Raw genomic sequence first — 22,705 nt, 5'->3', positions numbered from 1 at the left:
AATAATGGGTTTATAATTCTACACAATACACCAAAAATTATGTTGAAAGGAATACTAGTAAGTGCCTTGCTTCTCACTTCATAAATTTAGAGTGAGAAGGGATCTCAGAGACCATGCATGGAGTCCAGCCCCTTAATTTTCCAAATGAGGAAGTCAAAGCCCAAGGTCATAGAAGGAGTGAGCTACAGAGGCAGGTTTTACATCCAGATTCTATCATTTTGGACCCCTGCTATCTTTTCTGACCACGCTATTGTCACATATTTCTTTTCATGCTCATAAATTGAGTCTTCGATCATTAACATTGGAAAATATCTGTGAATGGAGAAAAAATGATGTTCAGTAAAAATTTTATGGACTCCAGTTAATTTATCTTTCCAGAATAAGGAGATTTTATTTTCCTTCTAGTACTTTGGTTCCCAAATGCTGCCTAATGCAATTAACAAATGTATTTGTATTTTCAGTGAAAAAAAAAATTTGAACTTCTTATTGAAAATAACATTTTACAAAATTAAAGCAGATTAAAAGATTAGTCAATGCATTCATTAATGAAATTATGGTAATTTCATTTATGGTACTTTTTATTTCAATACACCCAACCTAAAATCCAGTCCCTCTGTGCACAAGCGGACAGATGTGTGTGCATTCTCTCCCCCCGCCCCGGTGTAGTTACCTTTCAGGACATACCCCGGGTTCCCAAGGCTCTCTTGCCCTCCTTTTGGGTCACCTGTAGCACGGCCCCCTGCTCAATATGAATAGGGCACTCATCGAGCTCTCAGTCTTGGACCCTCTTTGTGGCATGGACAAGTCCTTCCCTGTGGGAGCCTTATGAGGGAACCATCCCCTGAGGGCAGCTGTGAACCCACCCAGTCTTCTTTAGCAGTTTGTGTGCCCATCAGGCCCTCCCAGGCCTAGTGTTGGGGCTGGGGTTACAGCAAAAGCACAATGGTCGCCTCTACAGAAATAAGGTTGTCTGGAGACAGGCAGGTGTGGGGGAAAAATAAAAAAAATATATATAGTTGCTATGAGGATCAAATGATTTTATCTGTATCAACTACTTTATCAAAGCACTCTGTCTCCCTCTTTTTCTCTTTCCCTCTCCTCCTGCTTATTTATTACAATTAATAGTATTCTTCTATTTACTTATGTCCCTTTCTATACTTCCTTTTGTTTCTTCTGTATATATATTTTTAAATTTAGTGATGTTTTGTTTTTGGCATTCTCATCAATCACTACCCACTAATTCAGCCTCTCTTCTCCCTTCTCCCAGCAAATAGATGCTCTCCCTGGTTACATGCTAAAGCAAAACAAATCCACTCATTAGTCATTTCTGAAGGTGCATCATTCTCTAGCCTAAATCACCGGCATGCAGGCTCCCACTTAGAAGTCTCCTTCAAACATGGCGAGTCATTTTGACTAGACAGTCATGTGCTTTCATAGTTGTTTTCCTTTAGGTTGTTGTGAGAACTATATCCGTTGTTCTTCTGGTTCTACTCATGTTATTCCTCAGAAGTTCACCCAAGATTTTGCTGTTTCTCTGAATCTGCCATTAAAAGGAGGAGAATGTGGCTACCTTGAGGGAGCATAACAGGTGACCTGGGCTGCAAAAGCCACTTGTCCCTGCTGAGGCTGGAGCAGCCCCAGGTGACCCTCCACTGCAGCAGAAGAAGTTCTCCCCTTAGCTTTAAGAACCTGCTTCCCTGCCCATTGCTTCCCTCGAAGTCTGGAGCACTAGCTGATGCAGAGACTTGAACATCCCATGTGTATTTAAGATTTCATACTACGGGCACTTGCCTATTCTTTGTGATAGGGTGTCTGTGACAATGCTTTAGATCCAGCATTATGTAGGAATTAGTTTTTTGTTCATCTTGCTGAAAGAAGGGCTTTTGGATTTGAGAAATCTAGAGGTAAAGTCATCAAAGAAAAAGAAGTCAGCCCTTCAGAAATAGGGCATTATTTTGCACCCCCCAAATCCATTCTTAACTTGAAGAGAGCATTAAGAAATAGTGGTTGTGTTTGTATACCTAGAAAGGAGCAAAGTAAAGAAGTAATCGGAACTGATGAGTTCTGTTCTCTTGGGTAGTTACCACCATTTATTCACATTCTCTCAGCACATGCCATTGTGAGGAAAAAATAGTCAATCAAAGATGAAGATATAAAATAGAATTGAAAATTGAATTGAAAAGTAATTTTACTTTCAAATGTTGTGCAAATGTAGATGTTAAATGTGAAATGAATACAGTTAATGACCATAGCTGAGAGAGTTATGCACCTGCTGATCACTAGAATATTATTATAAATGAGGTTGATTTTCTTGTTGACTACCTCATTTTTTCTCAACATGGTCTCATTACTTTTTCTATCATATGTCTGACCCTTATATATGGATGCTCAAGTACAGAAATAAAAATATATTAACTCTTAAATGGCTTTAGAAATGTCTTTTTGTGTACAACAGTAATGATGCAATTGCTGGTTTTCCAAGTATATGAAATCTTAGTGGGGAGGGAATTAGAAAGTAAAGCAAGACCCAATATTGCTTTATTAATGGAGAGAATCACAATCATCATCCTTACACCAAGAGTGCTCTTGGGTCTTCATACCTGTTAGTTTCTATAAATAACTAAATTTAAACCCCCCCCCAAAGCTATTCTGAATTTTAAATGAGTTCAGCTGTTTTTGAGAATGATTTTTCTAGCACTTCCCTTTTTTTTTGAGAATTGAGTTTTTTATTAATAAAGCTTTTTATTTTTCAAAACATATACATAGAACTGATGCTAAGTGAAATGAGCAGAACCAGGAGATCATTATACACTTCAACAACGATACTGTTTGAGGATGTATTCTGATGGAAGTGGATTTCTTTGATAAAGAGAAGATCTAACTCAATTTCAATTGATAAATGATGGACAGAAACAGCTACACCCAAAGAAAGAACACTGGAAAATGAATGTAAACTATTTGCATTTTTGTTTTTATTCCCGGTTATTGTTACCTTCTGAATCCAATCCTCCCTGTGCAACAAAAGAACTGTTTGGTTCTGCAAACATGTATCTAGGATATACTGCAACATATTTAACATATATAGGATTGCTTACCATCTAGGGGAAGGGGTGGAGGGAGGGAGGGGAAAAATCGGAACAGAAGCAAGTGCAAGGGATAATGTAAAAAAATTACCCTGGCATAGGTTCTGTCAATAAAAAGTTATTATTTAAAAAAAAACATATACATAGATAATTCTTCAACATTAATCTTTACAAAACCTTGTATTTCAATTTTTCCACTTCCCCCACCCCCTTCCCTAAATGGCAAGTAGTCCAATATTTATTAAACATGTTAGAAGTATATGTTAAATCCTACACACACACACACACACACACACACACACACACAACAATTATCTTGCTGCACAAGAAAAATTGAATCAATTGAAGCAGACTGGAAAAAAAAGAGAGAAAATAAGATGCAAGCAAACAACAAAAAGAATGAAAATGCTTTATTATCATCTACACTCAGTTCCCACAATCCTCTCTCTGGGTGTAGATGGCTCTTATCATCACAGGATCATTGGAACTAACCTGAATTGTCTCATTTTTGAAAAGAGTCACGTCCATTAAAATTAGTCATTATATAATTTTCTTGTTGCCCTTGTTGCTGTGTTCAATGATCTCCTGGTTCTGCTCACTTTGCTCAGCATCAGCTCATGTGTCTCCAGGCCTCTCTGAAATCATCCTGCTGATTGTTTCTTACAGAACAATAATATTCCATAACATTCATATGCCACAATTTATTTAGCCATTCTCAAGTTAATGGGCATCCATTCAGTTTCCAGTTTCTGGCCACTACAAAAAGGGCTGCCGCAAACAGTTTTGCACATGGGGGTCCCTTTCCCACCTTTAAAATGTCATTGGGATATAAGCCTAGTAGAAACACTGCTGGGTCAAAGGATATAGCACTTCCTATTTCTTGACTACTTTAGTGACCTGACATTTCATGGGGTCTATTTCCTTCACTGGTATAGATTGCAGCTCCTCTGTGACCACTTGAAGCTGATCCTCATATTATAGATTTTCAGTTCATTGCTGGATTCAGAATTTTTGTGACATGTCTTTATATCCAGAGATATAAAGCATTTTGTCACGTCGTTGAAATAAAAAGATTTATGACTTCTTTATTCAGAGAAAGAATGATCTTTCACAATCATGTGTGGATCTATTACCATTACAATCCTTTACTGTAATGGGCTGAGGCTTGAGTTGATGCACTGAGGTCCCAAGCACATGAGGCTAAATAGTAATTGGACCATACTCTATTAATATATAAGCTTGGAGAAAGAATGGCCCCCGCCCACTCTTTGTGCAAGTCCTGATGTGTTGTATAGGAAATGACGATTTAGGGGAGTGGAAAAGGAGGGGGAAGGAGAGACTGCTTGCATTTGCCATTGCGACGGCTTTTCAGCTCAGATCCCCCTCTGTTAGCTGGCTTCCTGTCGCAGCTGCCCATATTGCTATCGCAATCTTTCTTGCCCATATTGCTATCACAATCCTTATTCACCTCTTCACTTCAATAAAGATTGAAGATTTTTCCCTTAACCTGAATTCCTGACTCTGGCTGATTTTAAATATGCGGTCATTACACTTTACCATATATGTCACAGCTTAAAGATATTTCCCCAGGCTAGATTTTTATTTATATTAATGTGCAAATTTGGAACAATTTCCATGATTGTTATACCCCTACAATTCAACATTCTGACCTCTTGGTTCTCAGATGTCATTACTCTCTGCCCCATCCTGTGTCAACCACACATGGGGCTTTGACCATCATCTGCAAACCTTTTCAGCTTTTATTGCCTAGAACTTTGAGTTTTCTCTCTAAGGCTGTACACCCATTAAATCTGAGCCTTTTTTTATTATCTGCCACTTTCTCTTGCCCATCTAGTTTCTCCCTCTCCCACTCTGCCCTCCTTTCCCTCACTTCACAGCCTGCACTGCGTGGGATGGTGACAGGAGCTCCGAACTTGGTGTTAGGAATTCAAAACCTATTAGATACACAATAATTTTGCAACCTTGGACACTAAAATCTCTGAATTTCCTTATCTTTGTGATGGGGCTTAACTTTCTACTCAAGGGGTTGTTAGAGGTTCAAGTGAGATAATTTATGGGGAGTATTTGGCAAACCTTATGGCAGGATATAAATATCAGCTACTGTTGTTACTCCAGAATCCCAAACCCTGAGGGTCCTATTGACCTGACTTGCTCCTACCAGTCTCTTTTTCTGTTGAACAGCCAAACAGAAAGTCATTGGGTTCACTAATATACGTGATCCAACATCATTTGTGCTTTCATTGTTGCCCAGAGGTCCTTTTGCTTTTCCTAGATTGAGTCTATCAGAGTTTCTATCCCAAACTTTGCTCTCTTCCCTTATATTTCCCTCATCACTTTCTCCTTCCTCACTGTTGAAGATCTGACCTATTTTCTTAAGGAAATAGAGGAGACTGAATTGAATTTCCCAAGCCCCTCAGTTATTACAGTCAATAAGTATAAACCAGTTTATGTGCCAGGTACTGGAAGTTTAAAGAATGAAAATTGCTACTGGTCAAGTTTGAGAAAGAAGGCCTGTCTAAGTTTTGGGAATGGTGTGAGGAAACGCCGAGAGCTGAGAAAATTCCTAATGGTGGAATCAACACATAGACATAAAAATACAGAGAGTATAAATACAGATATAGACTGAACAATGGAGGAAGGGCCCTAGCAGGAGAGGAACAGGAAAGGTGCACATCTCCTAAAGGAAAAGAGGTGGGGGTACATTGTGAGTGTGCAAAGACCCTGGGGCCATATGTAGTAGACCACCAGTTTGACTAAATTGCAAGCATTCAGGAAGGGAAATTTTCTGCCCATAGAGGGCAGAAAAGATAGTTAGGAGCCAGATTGTGTAATGGGGAGCTTACATTTATTTTTCTTCTCCTTGAAATTAGTTACTTAACCTTTCTGGGCCTCAGTTCATCTGTAAAATTAAGGAATTGGAATAAGTGGCTAAGTTCTACTTCTGTAATCTTATATGAAATAAATACATCACTAATTATTATGCAAACTGACCAACACTAAATGAGGCGTGCAACTGTATGGATAATGCTTTTCCTCTTTGTACTTGATCTACACACTCGAAGATCTTTTTATTAGGCATTCTTAGGTGATCCTTCTCAGCTGACTTAGTAGCACTATTTAACTTGATGTTACTGTGGTAATGTTGTATTTTTATATTACTAACCTATTTTAATGATCCTTACCTGCGACCCTAATTAATATCTTTAGTAGATTCTAGTAAGCTCTTTGGGGGCACTCCGGTCAAACTCCTGTTTGTATTTCTTTCAGTGACTTGCACAGTGCATTGCTCATAGCAGATACTTCTTGGGTCCTGATGATGGCATGGTAGGAGAGTTTAGGGAGAAGAAGCTCAGTGGTTGGTGTGGTAATGGGACTGTGAGGGTCAACCTGGGGAAGCTAGTGGTTGAGCTGGTTCTTGAAGAACTGATCAAGTTTGAGAAAGAAAGCCTGTCTAAGTTTTGGGAATGGTGTGAGGAAACGCCGAGAGCTGAGAAAATTCCTAAGTTCAAGAAATGACAAGCAGCTCAGTATTTAGTCTAGAATACCTGAAAGAGAAAACCTCAAAATAACATGAGCTAATATGTGATCAATAATTTGTGACCAGACGTGGAAGGCCTATCTTAAAAGCCAGGTTAAGGAGTTGGGGTTTCCTGAGTGGGGAGCAGGAAAGTCCTGTGCTCAGCACTGTTCTCAAAGGATTCACCTACAACAGAGAAGAGTGTTGGAGACCCAGGTTCAAGTTCCAACACCTAGTGGCTCTGAGGTGCTGGAAACATTTCCCACCTTCTCAATTCCCTGGGCACATCTCTGAGACTAAGGTGCACAGAAGGGACAGATGTGCATTGAGAGAAGGAGATCTTTGTCATTCCCCACACAGATAAAAGCAGAGATCTGTAAAAAAAAAAAAATCTAACAACTCTGTAGACCAAGTTTGACTTTGTTGTCCCCAGCCTTCCCTTTCTGTGCCCTTCTCCATCTCTCCCTTACCCTGGTATTCTTCTTCATCCTAGCCCCCACTAACAACTGTTTTCAGGGAAAAAATTGATGCACTTTGTATGCGTTTGTCAGTGGGATTTCGTAAGCCCTCCCTTTGCAAGATGAAAGCATTAAAGAATGCCAGGTGTCATCAAGCAGGTGTTGGAGAGGGCACCAGGTCCTGAATTCATGCCAGCTGCTCCTTCCACCAACAGCTGGACTCAGCCTACATTTAGAAATGAACATCCCCCAGTCACAAGGAGAGACAATAGGGTCTTCTAAAAATAGGGAAATGGAAAGGGATTTAGACATTGCTGGATGATGAGCAGGAAAAAAGAAAGCCTTAGTAACTTTAAAAAATATATATTTACAATATTATAAAAACAATGAAAGGAAGATCATTTAATGAACTGTTGCTAATTGGAGAAAATTACTAGTGTAGTAGAAATAGCATGGCTAATAACAGGAGATGAATTAATCATTGCTTCCAGATTAAAGATGCAACAGCAGCCTATAAGGAAGCATTATTTCTCCAGGATAACCCCATGAGACAAGGTAGGAAGATTGCCAGTCTTTGGGGATATCACAGGAAGTAGGCCCCGACATTCTTGAAGCAAACTGAATCTTTGTGTTTATAAGCCTGTGCTTAGTGAGGAATTGCCCCTGCCTCGAAAGGGACTGGCCTGCTTTTGGATCTGTGTTGAAGCAGGTCAGAGAGCCTGTGAAAAACAGCCAGTCCATTTTCCTCTGTAATGGGTAACAGTGTATCCCGAGGTAACCCAAGCATAAAGGGCTGCAGGGAGTATGATTATTACAGGTCTTTCTCAGTTGATGTGAATTGAGTTCATATGGAGTCTTGAGAAAAATTAACATGCTAAGTGACCTTAGGACTGCATCCTTCCTGGCAAGTTTGAATTTAATACAGAAATTTCATTACTACTCATATGAAAAGATAATCTTTAAGTTCTATATTAGTTTCCTATCCTTCCTGTAAAGAGACACCATGAATTATACCATATTTTGTAAGGTTTGTATTGTTTTCCAAAATTGGTGGTTGATAAATCTTTCTTGTTCTTCTCCCTTTATTTTTTTTTTCAGGATAACTGATTTAGGCAACATTAAACGAAGATTGTATTTATCAACGGTCCATAAGGAGCTTTCTGCAACCCCTCTCCATGCAAAAATTCCACTTTTTATGATCAAGCGCAAAATTGTAGGTACCTTTCAATTGTTATGTAATTGAAAATGAACATTAATTTCTAGTGCTAGAAGTTCTTAAATGGAAAAGATATCAGCTTAAAGGAATAAGGCCTTATCAATTGCCCTGTATGTAGAGAAATTTTGTTCAGTGATTTCTAATAATTATGTGTATTATTATAATTAGAAAGGAGTGAATTTGATAGTCTCAAGTTTATAGATTGGTATAGTTTGTTAACATTTTGCTAATATATAAATTTGTAAACATTGTTCTTCATCTAAATTCAGCAGAGTATATACCCCATTATCTAATGAGATCAGTTGTTCTATTTGTACTCATTAATATCTATCCTGTGCCCATATGTCCATTACATAAAGTCCATAAATAATATTTATGTTACTAAAACATCCAGGAGGATTCAGGCAGATCTCTAGTTGGCTGCAGTAAACCTCACTATTCATCCAAAAGATATTGTGGCAGTAATCATATGGGTTCCCTTTGCTCCTCCTCTCAGCCTTGCTCAGCATGGAGCAGGTTTTGAGGAAATGCTTGTTGAAGGAGAACCAAGAGAATATTCTGAAGGCTTCCGCTGTAAGTCGAAAGTTTGAGATGAGCACTTCACCTGCTGTCTCTGAAGCTAACACAGGACTAGGAGAAACTGAAGCAGCAAGTCTCTGAATAAATCTAGACTTTAACTTAGTTACAGTATGGTGGTTTGTCTCACTATCCGTCAAATACCAAAATTGTTGGCCATGTGTCTCCTAGTTTATTATTATAATAGTGCTGCTATAAATATGTTTGTGTATATAAATCTTTTCTGTCTGTCTTTGACCTCTTTGGGGTAAATGCCTATTCATGAAATTTTGGGGTCAAGAAGGTATGGGCATTTTAGTCCTTTTTATGCTATAATTCCTGGCACTTTCCAGAACAGTTGGGCCGGTATAAAGCCGCAATCACAGGGGATCCTTATGATTTCATTGATGCAGGAATTTGTGCCCATGCAGATTGGCCTCTGCTCAGTAAGTTATATCCTTAGGTAGTTACCTAAGGGCCCCGGGAGGTAAATAACTTGTCTAGAGTTCACCCAGAGTGGGAGAGGCAGAACTCAGACATACCGGGTCTATGTGACTCTGAGGCAGACTCTGTGTCCACTAAGGTATATTGCCTTGCCTCATCCTCCTTCAAACCCATTAATAGAAATGTTCCAGCCTTGACCTCCTCTCTCTTTACTTGTCCTCTTATAATCTCATTTATTCTCAGAATTTAAATTACCATTCTCTCTAGTCCTGCTCTTCCTTCTGGGTTCCATGCTTCCACATTTACTTACCTGTGTGTATCTTTGGCGCATTTAATTAACTAAAGTTTGTGCTGGCAATTCAAACCACCCATGCTTTAAAAAAAAAAAAAAAAAAAAAAGACCTTTTATTATTATTTTTTAAACTTTTAGCTTCTTTTGATTCAAGCATCTTCTGTTCTTAGGGAGGTAGTATCTCTTACCTTCTTAAGACCTCATCTTGCTCTCCATGAGGATAGTTTATAAACTGGCGGCCTTCCTCAAGGATCTTTTATTTCTCTGTCCCCATCAGGACTGCACTCGGGCTATTGTTCACTTCCTGCTCTCCAGAGAACATGAGGTTTAGATCTGAAAGACAGTTTCTTCATTATCTTTTGAATAATGTATATTTTTAACTCTTTGTAGACTTTGGTGTCTCATGTCATCATCATATGGTATCATTAGAATCACTATTCCTATTAAAAAGAGATATTGTGGGATGAGTCTCCATAGGTAGCTAAGAATCACTAAAGTTATTGTATCATTTTCCAAGTGTAATGTCTTCATCCTATCTAATGCTGTACTCAGTTCATTGTCTTTGTAAGGTCAGTGCCTGCCCAAGGTAATCTAGACAATAGGCCTTCTTCATCTATTTTGTTTTTATTAAGAGGATTTCTTTCAAGTAGTCATTATTTTCATTGAGAGGGCCATATCATTTTCTGGGGCTTGATGAAGTCAAGACAGTATCATCTGAAAACAGGAACATCTGAAAGGAAGACTATCCCTTCTCTAGGGAATTTCACTGTCTTAGATCAGTGTTTGGTTCAGAGAATCCTGGGGTTCTCTGAAACCCTTTCAGAGGGTCTACAGATTCTTGATTAGTTTTCATTTCCATAAACAAACTCTGGACAGATCCTCAGGAATTTTTAATCAGATACTGAAAGCAAAAACTTTTTTTTTTTTGAGCACCAAGTTAAGGAGTTTATTCCTTTTTTTGTTTGTTTGTTTTGTTTTAAATAACTTTTTATTGACAGAACCCATGCCAGGGTAATTTTTTACAACATTATCCCTTGCACTTTCTTCTGTTCCGATTTTTCCCCTCCCTCCACCCCCTCCCCAGATGGCAAGCAAAGCAAAAACTTTTGAGAGCCACTGGCATAGATGACCATCTTTGGGAATTTCTCTTGACATAGGTGACCATCTTCTCCCTTAAGAAAGATTTTGTGCCATTATTTGTGATATTAGGAGTTTCCCCCGTTCAGCACACCTCATCTCAGTTATGGAATTCCCTTTTGGAACTCTGGTCTCTCATGAGGTCCACCTGCACAAAAGCATCTACTTGTACTTAGGGAAGCTGTGTGAGACCGTGGATAAAACTTGGCCTGAAATCTGGAGGGCCTGACTTCAGATCTGACTTCAGACACTTACTGGCTGTGCAACCTGGACAAGACATTTGATGTTCTTTGCCTCAGTTTCCCTATCTGTAAAATGATCTGGAGAAGGAGATGGCAGACCACTCCAGTATCTCTGCCAGGAAAACCCCAAATAGGGGCGGGAAGAGTTGGACACTCAGGATCAGTTCTACTCTTCCCTCCACTGCGTCCCATGGCAGAGTCTCCATGGCCGGAGCTTTCCATTCCCAGAGTGGCCCTTGCACCCTGCTGTTCTCCCCAGGCCTCTGCCTTTCTTCTCCCTCTGATACACGCTGTCCCAGCAGTGGTTCTAAAACACAAATCTGACCTTGCTTGGAAGTTCATCTCTAAAATGGGAAGAACAGCCAAATCAGTAAAAGCAGCAGCTCCTGCCTCACAGCGTGTGTTAAGGAACAGGACCCAACAGTTGGAGAGCATCAGACAGATACACCTCTTGGCACCTGCCCAGGAAGCCCGAGGCCGGCGCTCCAGATGCTCTTTCCAGCTCATTCCACAGTACTCCTCTCAGCGACTCCGTGGGTCAGCCAAGACTGACTCTCCATGAAGCGCCGTTTCCTTCCCAAAGCTTTGCCCTTGCCCAGGCCATAGCACGTGCGCTCTGCCCTCCTCAGCCTTTGAGAGTCCCCAGCTTCCTTCAGCTCAGGCGCTACCTCCGACACCTGATTCCTCTAGTGACTAATACTTCCTGCCCCTTTATTTAGGTACGTGTTGTTTTCTCCGTGAGCTCTTTGGAACAAAGTCTCTTTTGTCTCTGTTTTTATTTCTTAGGACCTACACAATACCTGCCACATGGTAAATGCTTCATAAATGCTTATTGTCTGAGTGGGAAAAATCAACACAATCTAGAGGTATACATTAATATTAATAATTCTGATCATTTGTCAAGCCATTGGCCACTTTTTAAAATCCAGGACTGTTCACCAACATATTTTAATCCATCTCCTTTACCTGCCTTTGCATCAAGGTTGGTAGACTAAGCAATCTATGAGAGGCAGCATGGTGGTCAAGAGAGCGGGTGTCTGGATCAGAATGATCTGGCTTTTAGTTCCACTTCTTCCACATACAGACTGCATGACTCTGGACAACTTATTTAACCTTTCAGAACTCTCAAGAAATCCTCAAAGACTCTAATTTGAAGAGTAGGTACTGGCAGGGAAATTTGTCACCACAAGTTTCCTACCCAGCTGAAAATCACAGGTTCAGAAGAAAACAAATGAAAACTTTATATGACATGTGAATGTGTATGTTGTATTCCCCCAGTAGAATTTGATCTCCTTGTGGGTAAGAAGTTTTTTTCTAAGACAGGCTTATGTCTTAGATTGCATATGTACATATATAAATATCTCCTCCAGTAGAATGTAAGCTTCTTGAATGCAAGGACTATTTCATTCTTGTTTTTAACACAATCCCTGAAATATAATAGGAGTTTAATAAACATTTGTTGACTGCTTGATTTGATATACTTAGAATGGATCCAGTGCCCCAAACCCAAGTCATTTAACCCAAATTAAATGAACAACTTTACAAACTTTACAAACCCAGGTCATGATAAAGAGACTGATGGGGGAGGAAGGGGATAGCCAGATGGGCAGAGAAAGCAAGCATTGAGACCTGTATTTAGGAGAATCATTGTTAACGGAGCAAAGGAGAGCAGAGAGATTCAAGACAAAGGAGTTGATGAGGAGGCTACTGCAGTCTGCTGAGCGCAGAGGCAGACCTGGGCTGGGGGGGAGGATGTGGCTGTGGGAGTGGAGAGGAGGGGACAAAGAAAGGCAAGAAAGGTTTTGGAGATGGAAACAAGGTTTAGCTGCAGATAAGAAAAGAGTATGAAGACTCGAGAATAACCCTCCAAGGAGGCAAATCTTAACCCTCCAAGGAGGCAAATCTGGGCAACTCCAAAGGAGCGGTGTTTCAGACGTCTACGTGGCATCTCCTTGAAACTATCCTATGAGTAGTTGGTATTGCAGGAATGGATGTCTGAGAGAGCACGACTAGATGTCTATAAATATCTCTCTATATAATTGGGAATCATCTGCAATTGAACCCATGGTTGCTGATGAGGTCATCAAGTGAATTGAGTGGAAAGAGAGAAGGGGGCCAGAGCAGAGCCTGGGAGTACACTCCCTGTTACTGAGCATGCCGTGAAAGATCCCATGTAATCAGATTGTTGCCCATGTGATTCCTAGTTTATTGTTATTTGTCAGATACCTTAGAACTTGAACCTAGGTTTTCTAAATTTAGGACCCATACTTTCCCACTCCACCACATTAATCAGATAATTAAGAATTGACTTACATTTTCAGTATAGCAACAATCTCAACTTATATACATAATGTTTATAGATAGAAATATTGCAGTTTTGCTTTGTAGAATGACAGTAGTTATAAACTGTGATAAATTAGCACATTAATATAATTTGTGCCTTTATGTCATCAGTTGAAAGTCCTAGTTAAATTAAAAATGCATTGTCATACAGTGCTTAAAAATCTGTAAATTTTAAATATTACTTCTGTATAGTCCATGTCCAGACACTGAATCTTTGTGTGCCTCCAAGCCCTTGGGGGTGCTTAACATTATAAGTGATCATTTTGTTTTTTTTCTTAACACAACCAGGCCATTTGGAGACTTTGCTTAAGGAGCTATTTTTGTGATTGTTAAAAGAACATTTAGCTTCAAGAAACTTACCAGCTGGCTAGTACCAGACACTAGGGTGCAGCTAATTATCTGATTATGAATAGTCATTTTTGACAGAATTTGAAGCCTGACTCTACTCCAGGACTTGTGTTTTCAGGTGATTACAAATAAATAAGTTGACAAATTAGAACCTTTGTAGCAACATTTAATTTCATTTTCAATATGCAACTAGAGAAGCATGTCTATAAATAGCTTCCCAGTAGCACCATGTCTCTATATTTTTCCTGAAATTTGTTGGGGTTAAGCATAGTGTGACCATTTTATAGGTGGGATTTATAATTTATAATTATCAAAGTTGTATTTCATACAGAGATAAGATAATGGAGTCTCGATTAGGTCATCATCTTGACCAGGTCATCATCTTGACCAAAATGATCTGCTTGTTTGAAGTATCTCGTTAATTGCCTCTGTTCCATTTTCTTCACTTTCCATTCACCACGGCCTCTGGTGCATCTGTGATTAATCCCTTCTCTTTTTTTTGGCCTCTGTTTCAGTGGTGCAATCTGTGTATCGACTTGGTAGCCTTCACCAGTGACATTTTCAAGGGAGCCGTATTCCAGTCTTTGGATGGAATCATTGTCTCTGCGAACTGCAAGCTCCGAAAGATCTTCACTCTGAAGTCAAAGCCTCGAGACACAGCTGACAGAGATGGTGTGTTTGAGTAGACAGCCCCCAAATTGGTGTTAATTGGCCGGGCTGCTGGTCTGGTGAGGTAGGGGAAGTGTTACTGGAGGGATGCTTAAGCAAATCCTTGCCAGAGTCCCATTGTTTTCTTTCCCTGCCTACTTAAAGCATTGCACAGAAGTTGAGTGTATGTACAGATAGACAGGTGATATGTCTTTTGTATCTTAAAATTTTTCTTTAAGTTATATTATTATACATGTCTCCTATATATCATTATAGTTCTTTTAACTAATATTTTAAGCATCTTTATAAACATTTTAAGGAAATCATTTGAGAGAGAACGTAGTATTTTCTAATCATGCTAAAATAAAAAAAGGGTTGGAGATTTTTTTCTTCCTCCAAAATTGTTTCAGAGAAAAGCTCACGAAGTCAATGTACTCATTCAGTTTCTTAACATCTAGGACGCATATGCTCTTACCAGTTCGGCTTCAGCAGCTTTAATCAGGAGAAATGTTATGGGTCCTTACTGGGCGCATGCTCTCCACAAGACACTGGGTAGGGAACTGTGGAATGTACAGAGGAAATAGCAGTCATAATAGTTAATAATAGCTGATGTAATAATAGCTGGCACTTAGACAGGCCGGTCAGGTTTGCCGAACCCTCGAAGTGCCAGCTCTCAAGTGGTCCCCACAGCCGCCACCAAGTAAAGTAGTAGGAGTACTTGCCAGGATTCTGTAGTTAGATCATTTTCAGAGGTTGAGACCCAGAGCTTTATTGATTCCAGACTCACCATTCTTTCTCACCTCCCAGGTGGCCTCCCTTGTAACTTTCCCTCTAGTGTTCCTAGGATAAAACTACGTGGAATAATCAGTACTTAGAAAATAATATTTGATAATCATGAGAAATGAAAGATTTATCACATAAATAAATAGGAATGAATAGTTGCAGATACTACTAGTCTCCAGAGGATAACAGTGTAATGGCAGAAACACTGGGTTTAGAATCCAGATTCAAAGGCTCACTGTGATTTAAGATCTCTAAGATGTGCAGGTGGACTAAATGCTTTCTAAGGTTTCACACAGCTTTGGAGCCCATGGTCATTAGTTCCCTGGTTTCTCTCCCTTGGTTTTCTGATTGCTGGGACCAAAAACATCATTCCTTGGTGGCCGGCCTTTTGGCGATAGGCCTCAGACAACAGTTGGACAATAATTCCAGGTGCGTCCTTGTGGGACCCCTCCCCTGCCTTGGAGGTTCCAGAGTCACCCTCCCCTCATGCCCACCTACAAGCATGTGAGGAATCCAAAGAACCTAATCTTATTCATTTGACTACAGCTTATAAGATCATGTTTTTAAAACTATTAAGATCTTCATAGGCACTAAGCGATTGTGAAATGTTCCATTTGATTATGGATTGGGGGCAGAAGAGAGAAACAAGTGCATATGAAATCATTTTTAGTTTCGTGATATGCCTTCCATGTCATTTGTGTTTGCTGCCTGGTCCTGTGGGCTTGTTTCCTTTGTGGACTGGTCTGTTGTCACCCGTCCTGGATCTTGCCATCCCCGTCTAACAGGTTGTAGCTGACCCAGGTTTCATTTGTCTCCAGAAAACATACGCCATTATTCAGAGCATCTGAACAAAACCCTTCCAGGAGCTAGCATGTACATGACAGAGCCCTGCCCTTAGGGGCACGCCACGTCTGTGGGCTGATTGGTTGCTTGTGGTAGAGGAAGAAAAACGTTCGCTCTGAAGTTTGTGGAGTGTTTTCTAGGTAGTGACAGCTGAATGATAGTCCGGTCCCCAGCTAAGGAGAAAATGGAAGAATTCACCTGGAAGTATTATTTGGATGGCTCTCAAGCATGTGAGAGTTCTGCCACCTCAGGATGAACTGCAACAGCTTTAATTTTTAGGATAGACAGGAAACAGTCACAGGATGACTTAGCAGCCTTGAGGATTCTGGGAATGGAGCCTCATCTGGGTCTATTTAGTTAGAGAAATCCTCCTGTTCTCTAGCAGTCAGAAACCTGACCTGTCAAGGAGTTAGTTGGAGGCTTTGCTTTTCTGTGCCAGGACTTGGGAGTCCTTTATTTTTTTTTTCTTTTGGAAAGAAAGGAGTCACTTAATCTCTGCCCCTTATATTCCTCTGTAATTATATTTCTGTGCAGTGAGGTAGCTGGGTGGTTCAGTGGACAGAGAGCTGGGCCTGGAGTCAGGAAGGCCTGAGTCAAATTTGGCCTCAGACGCTATTGATTGTGTGACCCTGGAAAGTTACTTAACCTGTTTTCTTTCATCCATTGTGGGGGGAAAGGCGAACCACTCTAGTACTCATAGACTCTGATAGTGTGCTGTGGCCCACAGAGATGTGAAGAGTTGGACAAAACTGAACAACAAATTTAGTTAAAGTTAGAGGATCTCCATGAGCTGATCCAGATCCAAATCTTGCTTCTCAGGTATTCCAGTCTAAAATTTACATGCCCTTCAGATACATTCTTTAACTTTGGGAGAAAGTTTCAGGTTATTAAGTGCTGGAAATACCATCAGCTGGATTTAGTTCTGGTTTGATCTTACTTATTTAGTTCTTACTTTGATCTTTCCTGTCCTGACTTCCCCACAAGCCATATCAATCCTTTCATTCCAATGAGACGTTTCTGCATTTAAAAGAAACAATGAATGTAGAAATAAAAAATTATTGCAGAACATAGTTGGATCCCTTTGGGGTGAGTTGGAATTTGTGCTGTTCACCATATTGTAGGTCCCAGATTTAGAGGCCTGAAATTTGCTCTACTTTTGTCTTGCTCCCTTAGCAAAAGCTGGTGAATTTTTGTCAGCTTAATGAAAACATTTCACAAGCTTTTTCATTTTATTTTGTTTCTGTTATAATATCTGGAATAGGGATTTAAAACCTTTTGTGATTTTGACTTTTTTCCCTTAAAATTTTATTCTTTTAGCATATACCATTAGAGCAATTTTTAAAACACCCTCGTTTTTATGATATCTTTTTTAAAAAATTTCATAGTATTTTGTTTTCCTAATCATTGTTATTTGTATAATAATAAATACACAAATATATTTTTATAAAATGTATAAAATTATTATGTTTCCAATTCCATTCTTTAAGATGTTTCAACATTCATTTTTGTAAGATTTTGAGTTCAGTTTTTTTTTTTCCCCTCTCTCTCTTACTTCCCCTTCTTCAATGTAACAAGCAATGTGTTATCCATGTACAATCATTTTAAACATATTTCCATGTTAATATTTTTTTGGTTTTTTAAATAATATTTTTCCTCACATTTAAAAGTTTTGAGTTCCAGATTCTTTCCCTTATCCCAACCCCCATTTTAAAAAATACATGTGAAGTTATGCAAAACATTTCCATAAAAGTCATGTTGAGACAGAAAACAGATCTTTCCCCTTCCTTCCAAAAGAAACCCACAAGAAAGTAGAGAAAGAGAGAAAATATACTTCAATCTGTATTCACACACAATCAGGTCCTTCTCTGAGTATGGATAAGATTTTTCATTATAAGTCCTTCAGAGTAGTCATGCATGATTGTACTACTGAGAATAGCAAAGTCATTCACAGCAAGTCAGGCCAGAACACTGCTATTACTTTGTCCACAATATATTTTACTTTGCTTGAATTTATGGAGGACTTCCTAGGTTTTTTTGGGAGCATCCCGCTCATCATTTCCCATAGAACAATAATATTCCATTATAATCACATAGCACAATTTTTTCAGCCTTTTCCCAATTGTTGGACATCCCCCTCAATTGCCAAATTTTTTGCCCTGAGAAGAGAGCTGCCTACCAATATTTTAATACATATAGGTTCTTTTCCTTTTAAAAAAAAATCTCTTGCCTAGTAGTAATATTGTTGGGTCAAAGGATATGCATGATTTTATAGCCCTTTAGGTATAATTTCTTTTGATCATTTATCATTGGGGGTTGGCTCATATTTTTTGTAAATTTGACTCTCCATTTGAGAAATGAAACACTATTAGAGAAATTTGCTTCAATATTCTTACAACTAATATTGTTCACTTTATTTCCCCCATTTGTTTTATTCATTCTTTCTCCTTTTATCCTGTCATTTCTCAAAAGTATTTTGCCACTGACCATTTCCTCTCCCAGTAAGCTCTCTATTTTATCACTCTTCCCCCTTCCCATATTCCATTCCCTTCCTTCTTTGCTGCAGGATAAGATAGATACCTATACCCATATTGAGTATGTATATTATTTCCACTTTGAAACAATTCTGATGAGAGTAAGGTTCACTCACTCTCTCCTTCCTTTTACCCTCCAATATAAAAGCCTAAAGCCTCTTTTTATGGCAGATAATTTACATCAATCCATTTTTCCTTTTCCCTTTCTCCTAGTACATTTCTCTCTCATCCCTTAATTTCATTTTTTAAAAGTGATTATCCCTTATATTTCACTCATACTTGTGTCCTCTGTATATATTCCTTTTAATTGCCACAAAACTGAGAAAGTACTAATAAGTTACAAGTATCGTTCTCTCATTGTGGTACTGTAGACAGATAAACCTTGACTTATTTATGATAGCACTTTTTTGACTACCTCCTTATGCTTCTCCTTAGTCCTGTATTTGAAAATCAGAGTTTCCATTCCGCTTTGGTCTTTTCATCATGAATACTTGAAAATCCTCTATTTCGTTGAATGTGACTACCTTTTCTTCTAACTGATTTTACCCAGTTTTGCTAGGTAGATGATTCTTGGTTGTAATTCTAGCTTCATTGCTCTTCAGAATATCATATTCCAAGATCTTCAGTCCTTTAATGTAGAAGCTGCTAAATCTTGTGTTATTCTGATATGGCTCAACTATACTTGAATATATTTCTTTTTGGATGTTTGCAATATTTTCTCCTTGACCTGGGAGTTCCACAATTTGGAATTGAATAGTGGCTTCTTTCAATTTGTATTTTACCCTCTGGTGCTAGAACTTCAGGACAGTTTTCCTTGATAATTTCTTGAAAGATGATGTCCAGATTCTTTTTTTGATCATGACTTTTAGGTAGACCATTAATTTTTAAGTTTTCCCTCTCCTGGATCTATTTTTCAAGTCAATTGTTTATATATATATATATAATGAGATATTTCACATTTTTCTTTTTCTTTTTTTTTTTTTTTTTTTTTGGTTTTACTTTATTGTATCTTGATTTCTTATAAAGATTTTAGCTTTCAGTTTGCTCAATTCTAGTTTTTAAGGAATTAATTTCCTTAGTGGTCTTTTGTACTTCTTTTCCCATTTGGCGAATTTTAAGGAATTCTTCTCATTAACTTTTTGTATTTCTTTTTGCAACACACTCAATTCTCTTCCCAATTTTTCCTCTATTTCTCTTAACTTGATTTTCAAAATCCCATTTGAGTCTTCCATGGCCTGAATCCAATTCTTACTTTTCTTGAAGCCTTTGGATGTAGGAGCTTTGACTCTGCTATCATTTTCTAAGTATGTATTTTAATCTTCCTTGTCATCATAGTGACTTCCCATGGTCAGAACCATTTCTTTTGTCTGCTCATTTTCCTAGCCTGATACTCTGATTTTAGCTCCTTGTTAAAATGGGGCTCTATGTCCAGGGTGGAGGCTGCAGCTATTGTCAGAGCTTGTGTCTGACCACAAGCTCATAGAGCTGTTGGGGTGTCCCCCGCCCCACACTGTAGTTGTAAAACCCAGGGTGCTAAGGCAGCAGTCCATCCTCACTGCTCACAGAGAAACCTGGAGCAGAGGCCTCTGGGAGCTCCTGTCACCACTGCCTATGCCCATTCTGGGTTTGCGGGTTTCCCAAGGCCCTCTCACCTGCTGACCCACCTTTCCTGCAGACCTTGCACGTTTGGCATCTCTGGGCTGAGAAGTACAGAAAATCCCCAGCATTGCTGCTTTGCTGAGTCAGGGCAGGTTTAAGGCCAGGGCCAGAGCTGCTGTTTCAAAGTCTAGACAACTAGGAAATTCTACTGGTTTATAACTCAGGCCCTTCCTGAGGTAAGGTAAAAGAGTTACCTGTTAGGGCTTCCTGAAAGCTGTACCAACAGAGCATATCTTTCAACATCTCCTGCCAAACTTGATTTCACACATGGCACCAGAAGTGTTGTCTGAGAACCCAGTTTGCTTAGTTGAGAAAGGTTCCTAAGCAGTTTATCTCAGGGTTGATTTTTTTAAACCATAACTCCTCTCCCACCACCTATGAGTCCCTGGCAAAGTCATGTAACCACTGTCAAGATGCTTTGGTTTCCTCAAATGTAAAATGAGAATAATAATAGCATCTCCCTTGTTGTGATGATCAAATGAGATATTTGTAAAGTGCTTAGTACATTGCTTGTCACATAATAAATGCTTGTTCTTCCTTCTCTTTCAAAGACCATCTGCTAAGTAATATTGCACCAGAGATCTGTGTAATTAGAGAAATGGGCCACACCACTCCCATTACAGATTTCATAATATGTTAATGGAAAAATATTCATTTTCCTTATGAAGATTCGGAAATTCTATAAATGGGAAACTGCCATTATCTGTCTGTATCATGAAATCAAAACATTAATTGCAGTTATAGATTTAACATGTATTCATATTTGTAAGATCCTAAATTTATCACTAGAAAGGATCTCAAAGGCTATCCCAGATCAACTCTTAAGTATATATTAGGATGCTGAAGCCTAGACAGATATTATGGCCAAGGGTAAGAAGCCAGGAGTGGCAATGATTCTAGTTTTCCTGACTTACATTCTAGGTCTTTCTCATTGTTCCCAGGAATTTCATAAAATAATTGTTTTTCTAAACTCTTTACAAAAAGATATTAGTAAGTGAAGATTAGTTGAATGATCCTTATGGCTTTTCTTAGAATTTTTCATCAGATTATAGATTTGGACATCATTTTGAATTATTTCCTATTGTGGTGAATTTTAGTGATCATATTCACATTTAGCCTCTGGTTTTTGTTTGTTATTTTTTTTTATTCTAGCTAGCTAGTAATCAGCTGCAATTTTCTTTAATTTTGAGAGCACATCAGAAGTGATCGTTTAGGTCCTTGATTCTATTGAAGTAGGCATTCATCCTTTCCACCAGTGCAGCTCATTCCCTCTCTACTGTGCAGAAAGATTCTTTTTGCCCACAGTCATTCATGTGCCAAATGGGCTATTCATCCATTGGCTTTCTTAAGTTATATTGGCTTTTGTTTTCACATCAGTGTTCGGATCCCATCTGTGACTTTGTAGCACTTTATGAGCAAGTCACTTGATGTCAGTGTAGTAACCATGCTAGAGAGAAAAGAGACTCAAAGAGAAAGGGAAAAGTAGAGACACAGAGAAAGAGAGACAGACATTTATAGGTCTAGCGATCTATACCTACATGTTTATCAGTGAATTCATCATTGTGAAGTGATTTTTTTCCTTTATTTTTAGACATATATGATGCTCCTTTTACAACAGATGAGCCTACAGATATCATTCCTCGAAGCTGTCAATTAACTACAGATGTACCTCAGGTTACCCAGCTGCTAAATATGACTAAGCTTCGCCAAACAGAAATGAAATTTGGAGGTCAACCATTAACATCAACAGAACCAGGTATATAAACCCAGACTTGAAATGTAGTCATTTATTTAAAGTAAATTAAACATTTGACTTTTAAATGTTGTTTTATAATTGAAGTGAAAAACTGAAATATCAAGTTGTTTACTAACCAACTAATAAAAGTGTGGAGAAATTAGATTTCCTGCTTCCTCTTCACTTAAATAGTGTTAATTGACTTTTGCATTTGTGATGTTTTGAAACTGAGAAAATAATATAGGCTAAAAACAACCCAAATAAAGCATTCAGTGTTTTGTGACAGACCCATTTACTGGTGGTTTTAAAATCTGGTGTCATGTCCTCAGCATTTGCTTTCAAGCTCTTCACCAAATGTTTCCAGGCTACTTTTTTCCTCTTCTGTTTTCCCTTAGCTCTTTTGAGGAATACAACTCAGTGTCTCACTTGTCTGGTGGAGCCTTTTTTGTTCAAACCAGTGGATGGATAATCATTAAATGTCTGCTGTGTTTTCTGTGCTCTAATAGGTATTTTAAGATGCATGCGCACACATGTGCACACGCACACACACACAACACATACACACAAACACACAGAGCATCAGCCTATTCTAAAACCTTCTATGTAGTTAGAGAGACAAGAGATATATGTGTGAAACCCTGAAAATTTGTTGCAAGTACCATACAAGTGTGAAGAGAAAAATGGAAATGGAGACAATTATAGGTAATATCACTCAGAGAGGAACCGAACGAGAATGGTAGCAGAATCGTAAGCAGAAGACTCGGTATGTAGGGATTGTGTGGGGACAATGGGGAGGAGTCTCGTGCACTTGGCCATGAGAAGCACCCTTTCTTGCCTGGTCCCTCCCAGC

The 22,705-nt window shown here is 38.8% G+C and overlaps 1 protein-coding gene and 1 long non-coding RNA gene across 4 annotated transcripts in view; one reads left to right on the top strand and one right to left on the bottom strand.

Moving 5' to 3' along the window:
• The window catches only part of CFAP20DC (CFAP20 domain containing), a 202,022-nt gene that overhangs the window by 54,316 nt on the left and 125,001 nt on the right, over positions 1 to 22,705 (top strand). For all 3 annotated transcript variants that reach the window (XM_051979881.1, XM_051979888.1, XM_051979875.1), the window contains exons 5-7: positions 8,178 to 8,292; positions 14,172 to 14,328; positions 21,712 to 21,876. In XM_051979881.1, the coding sequence (XP_051835841.1) occupies positions 8,178 to 8,292; positions 14,172 to 14,328; positions 21,712 to 21,876 (437 nt within the window). The remainder of the gene's footprint in view (positions 1 to 8,177; positions 8,293 to 14,171; positions 14,329 to 21,711; positions 21,877 to 22,705) is intronic.
• Positions 6,609 to 14,884, bottom strand: LOC127550783 (uncharacterized). Its single transcript, XR_007950946.1, has 3 exons — positions 14,780 to 14,884; positions 9,775 to 9,919; positions 6,609 to 6,995 (listed from the first exon to the last, which is right to left on the bottom strand). It is a non-coding gene; the product is annotated as an uncharacterized LOC127550783 (long non-coding RNA).

Source organism: Antechinus flavipes, chromosome 1, assembly GCF_016432865.1.
Source record: "Antechinus flavipes isolate AdamAnt ecotype Samford, QLD, Australia chromosome 1, AdamAnt_v2, whole genome shotgun sequence".
Lineage (NCBI taxonomy): Eukaryota > Metazoa > Chordata > Mammalia > Dasyuromorphia > Dasyuridae > Antechinus > Antechinus flavipes.
Note: the sequence above shows the minus strand (reverse complement) of the source record. Positions and strands in the feature narration are given on the sequence as shown.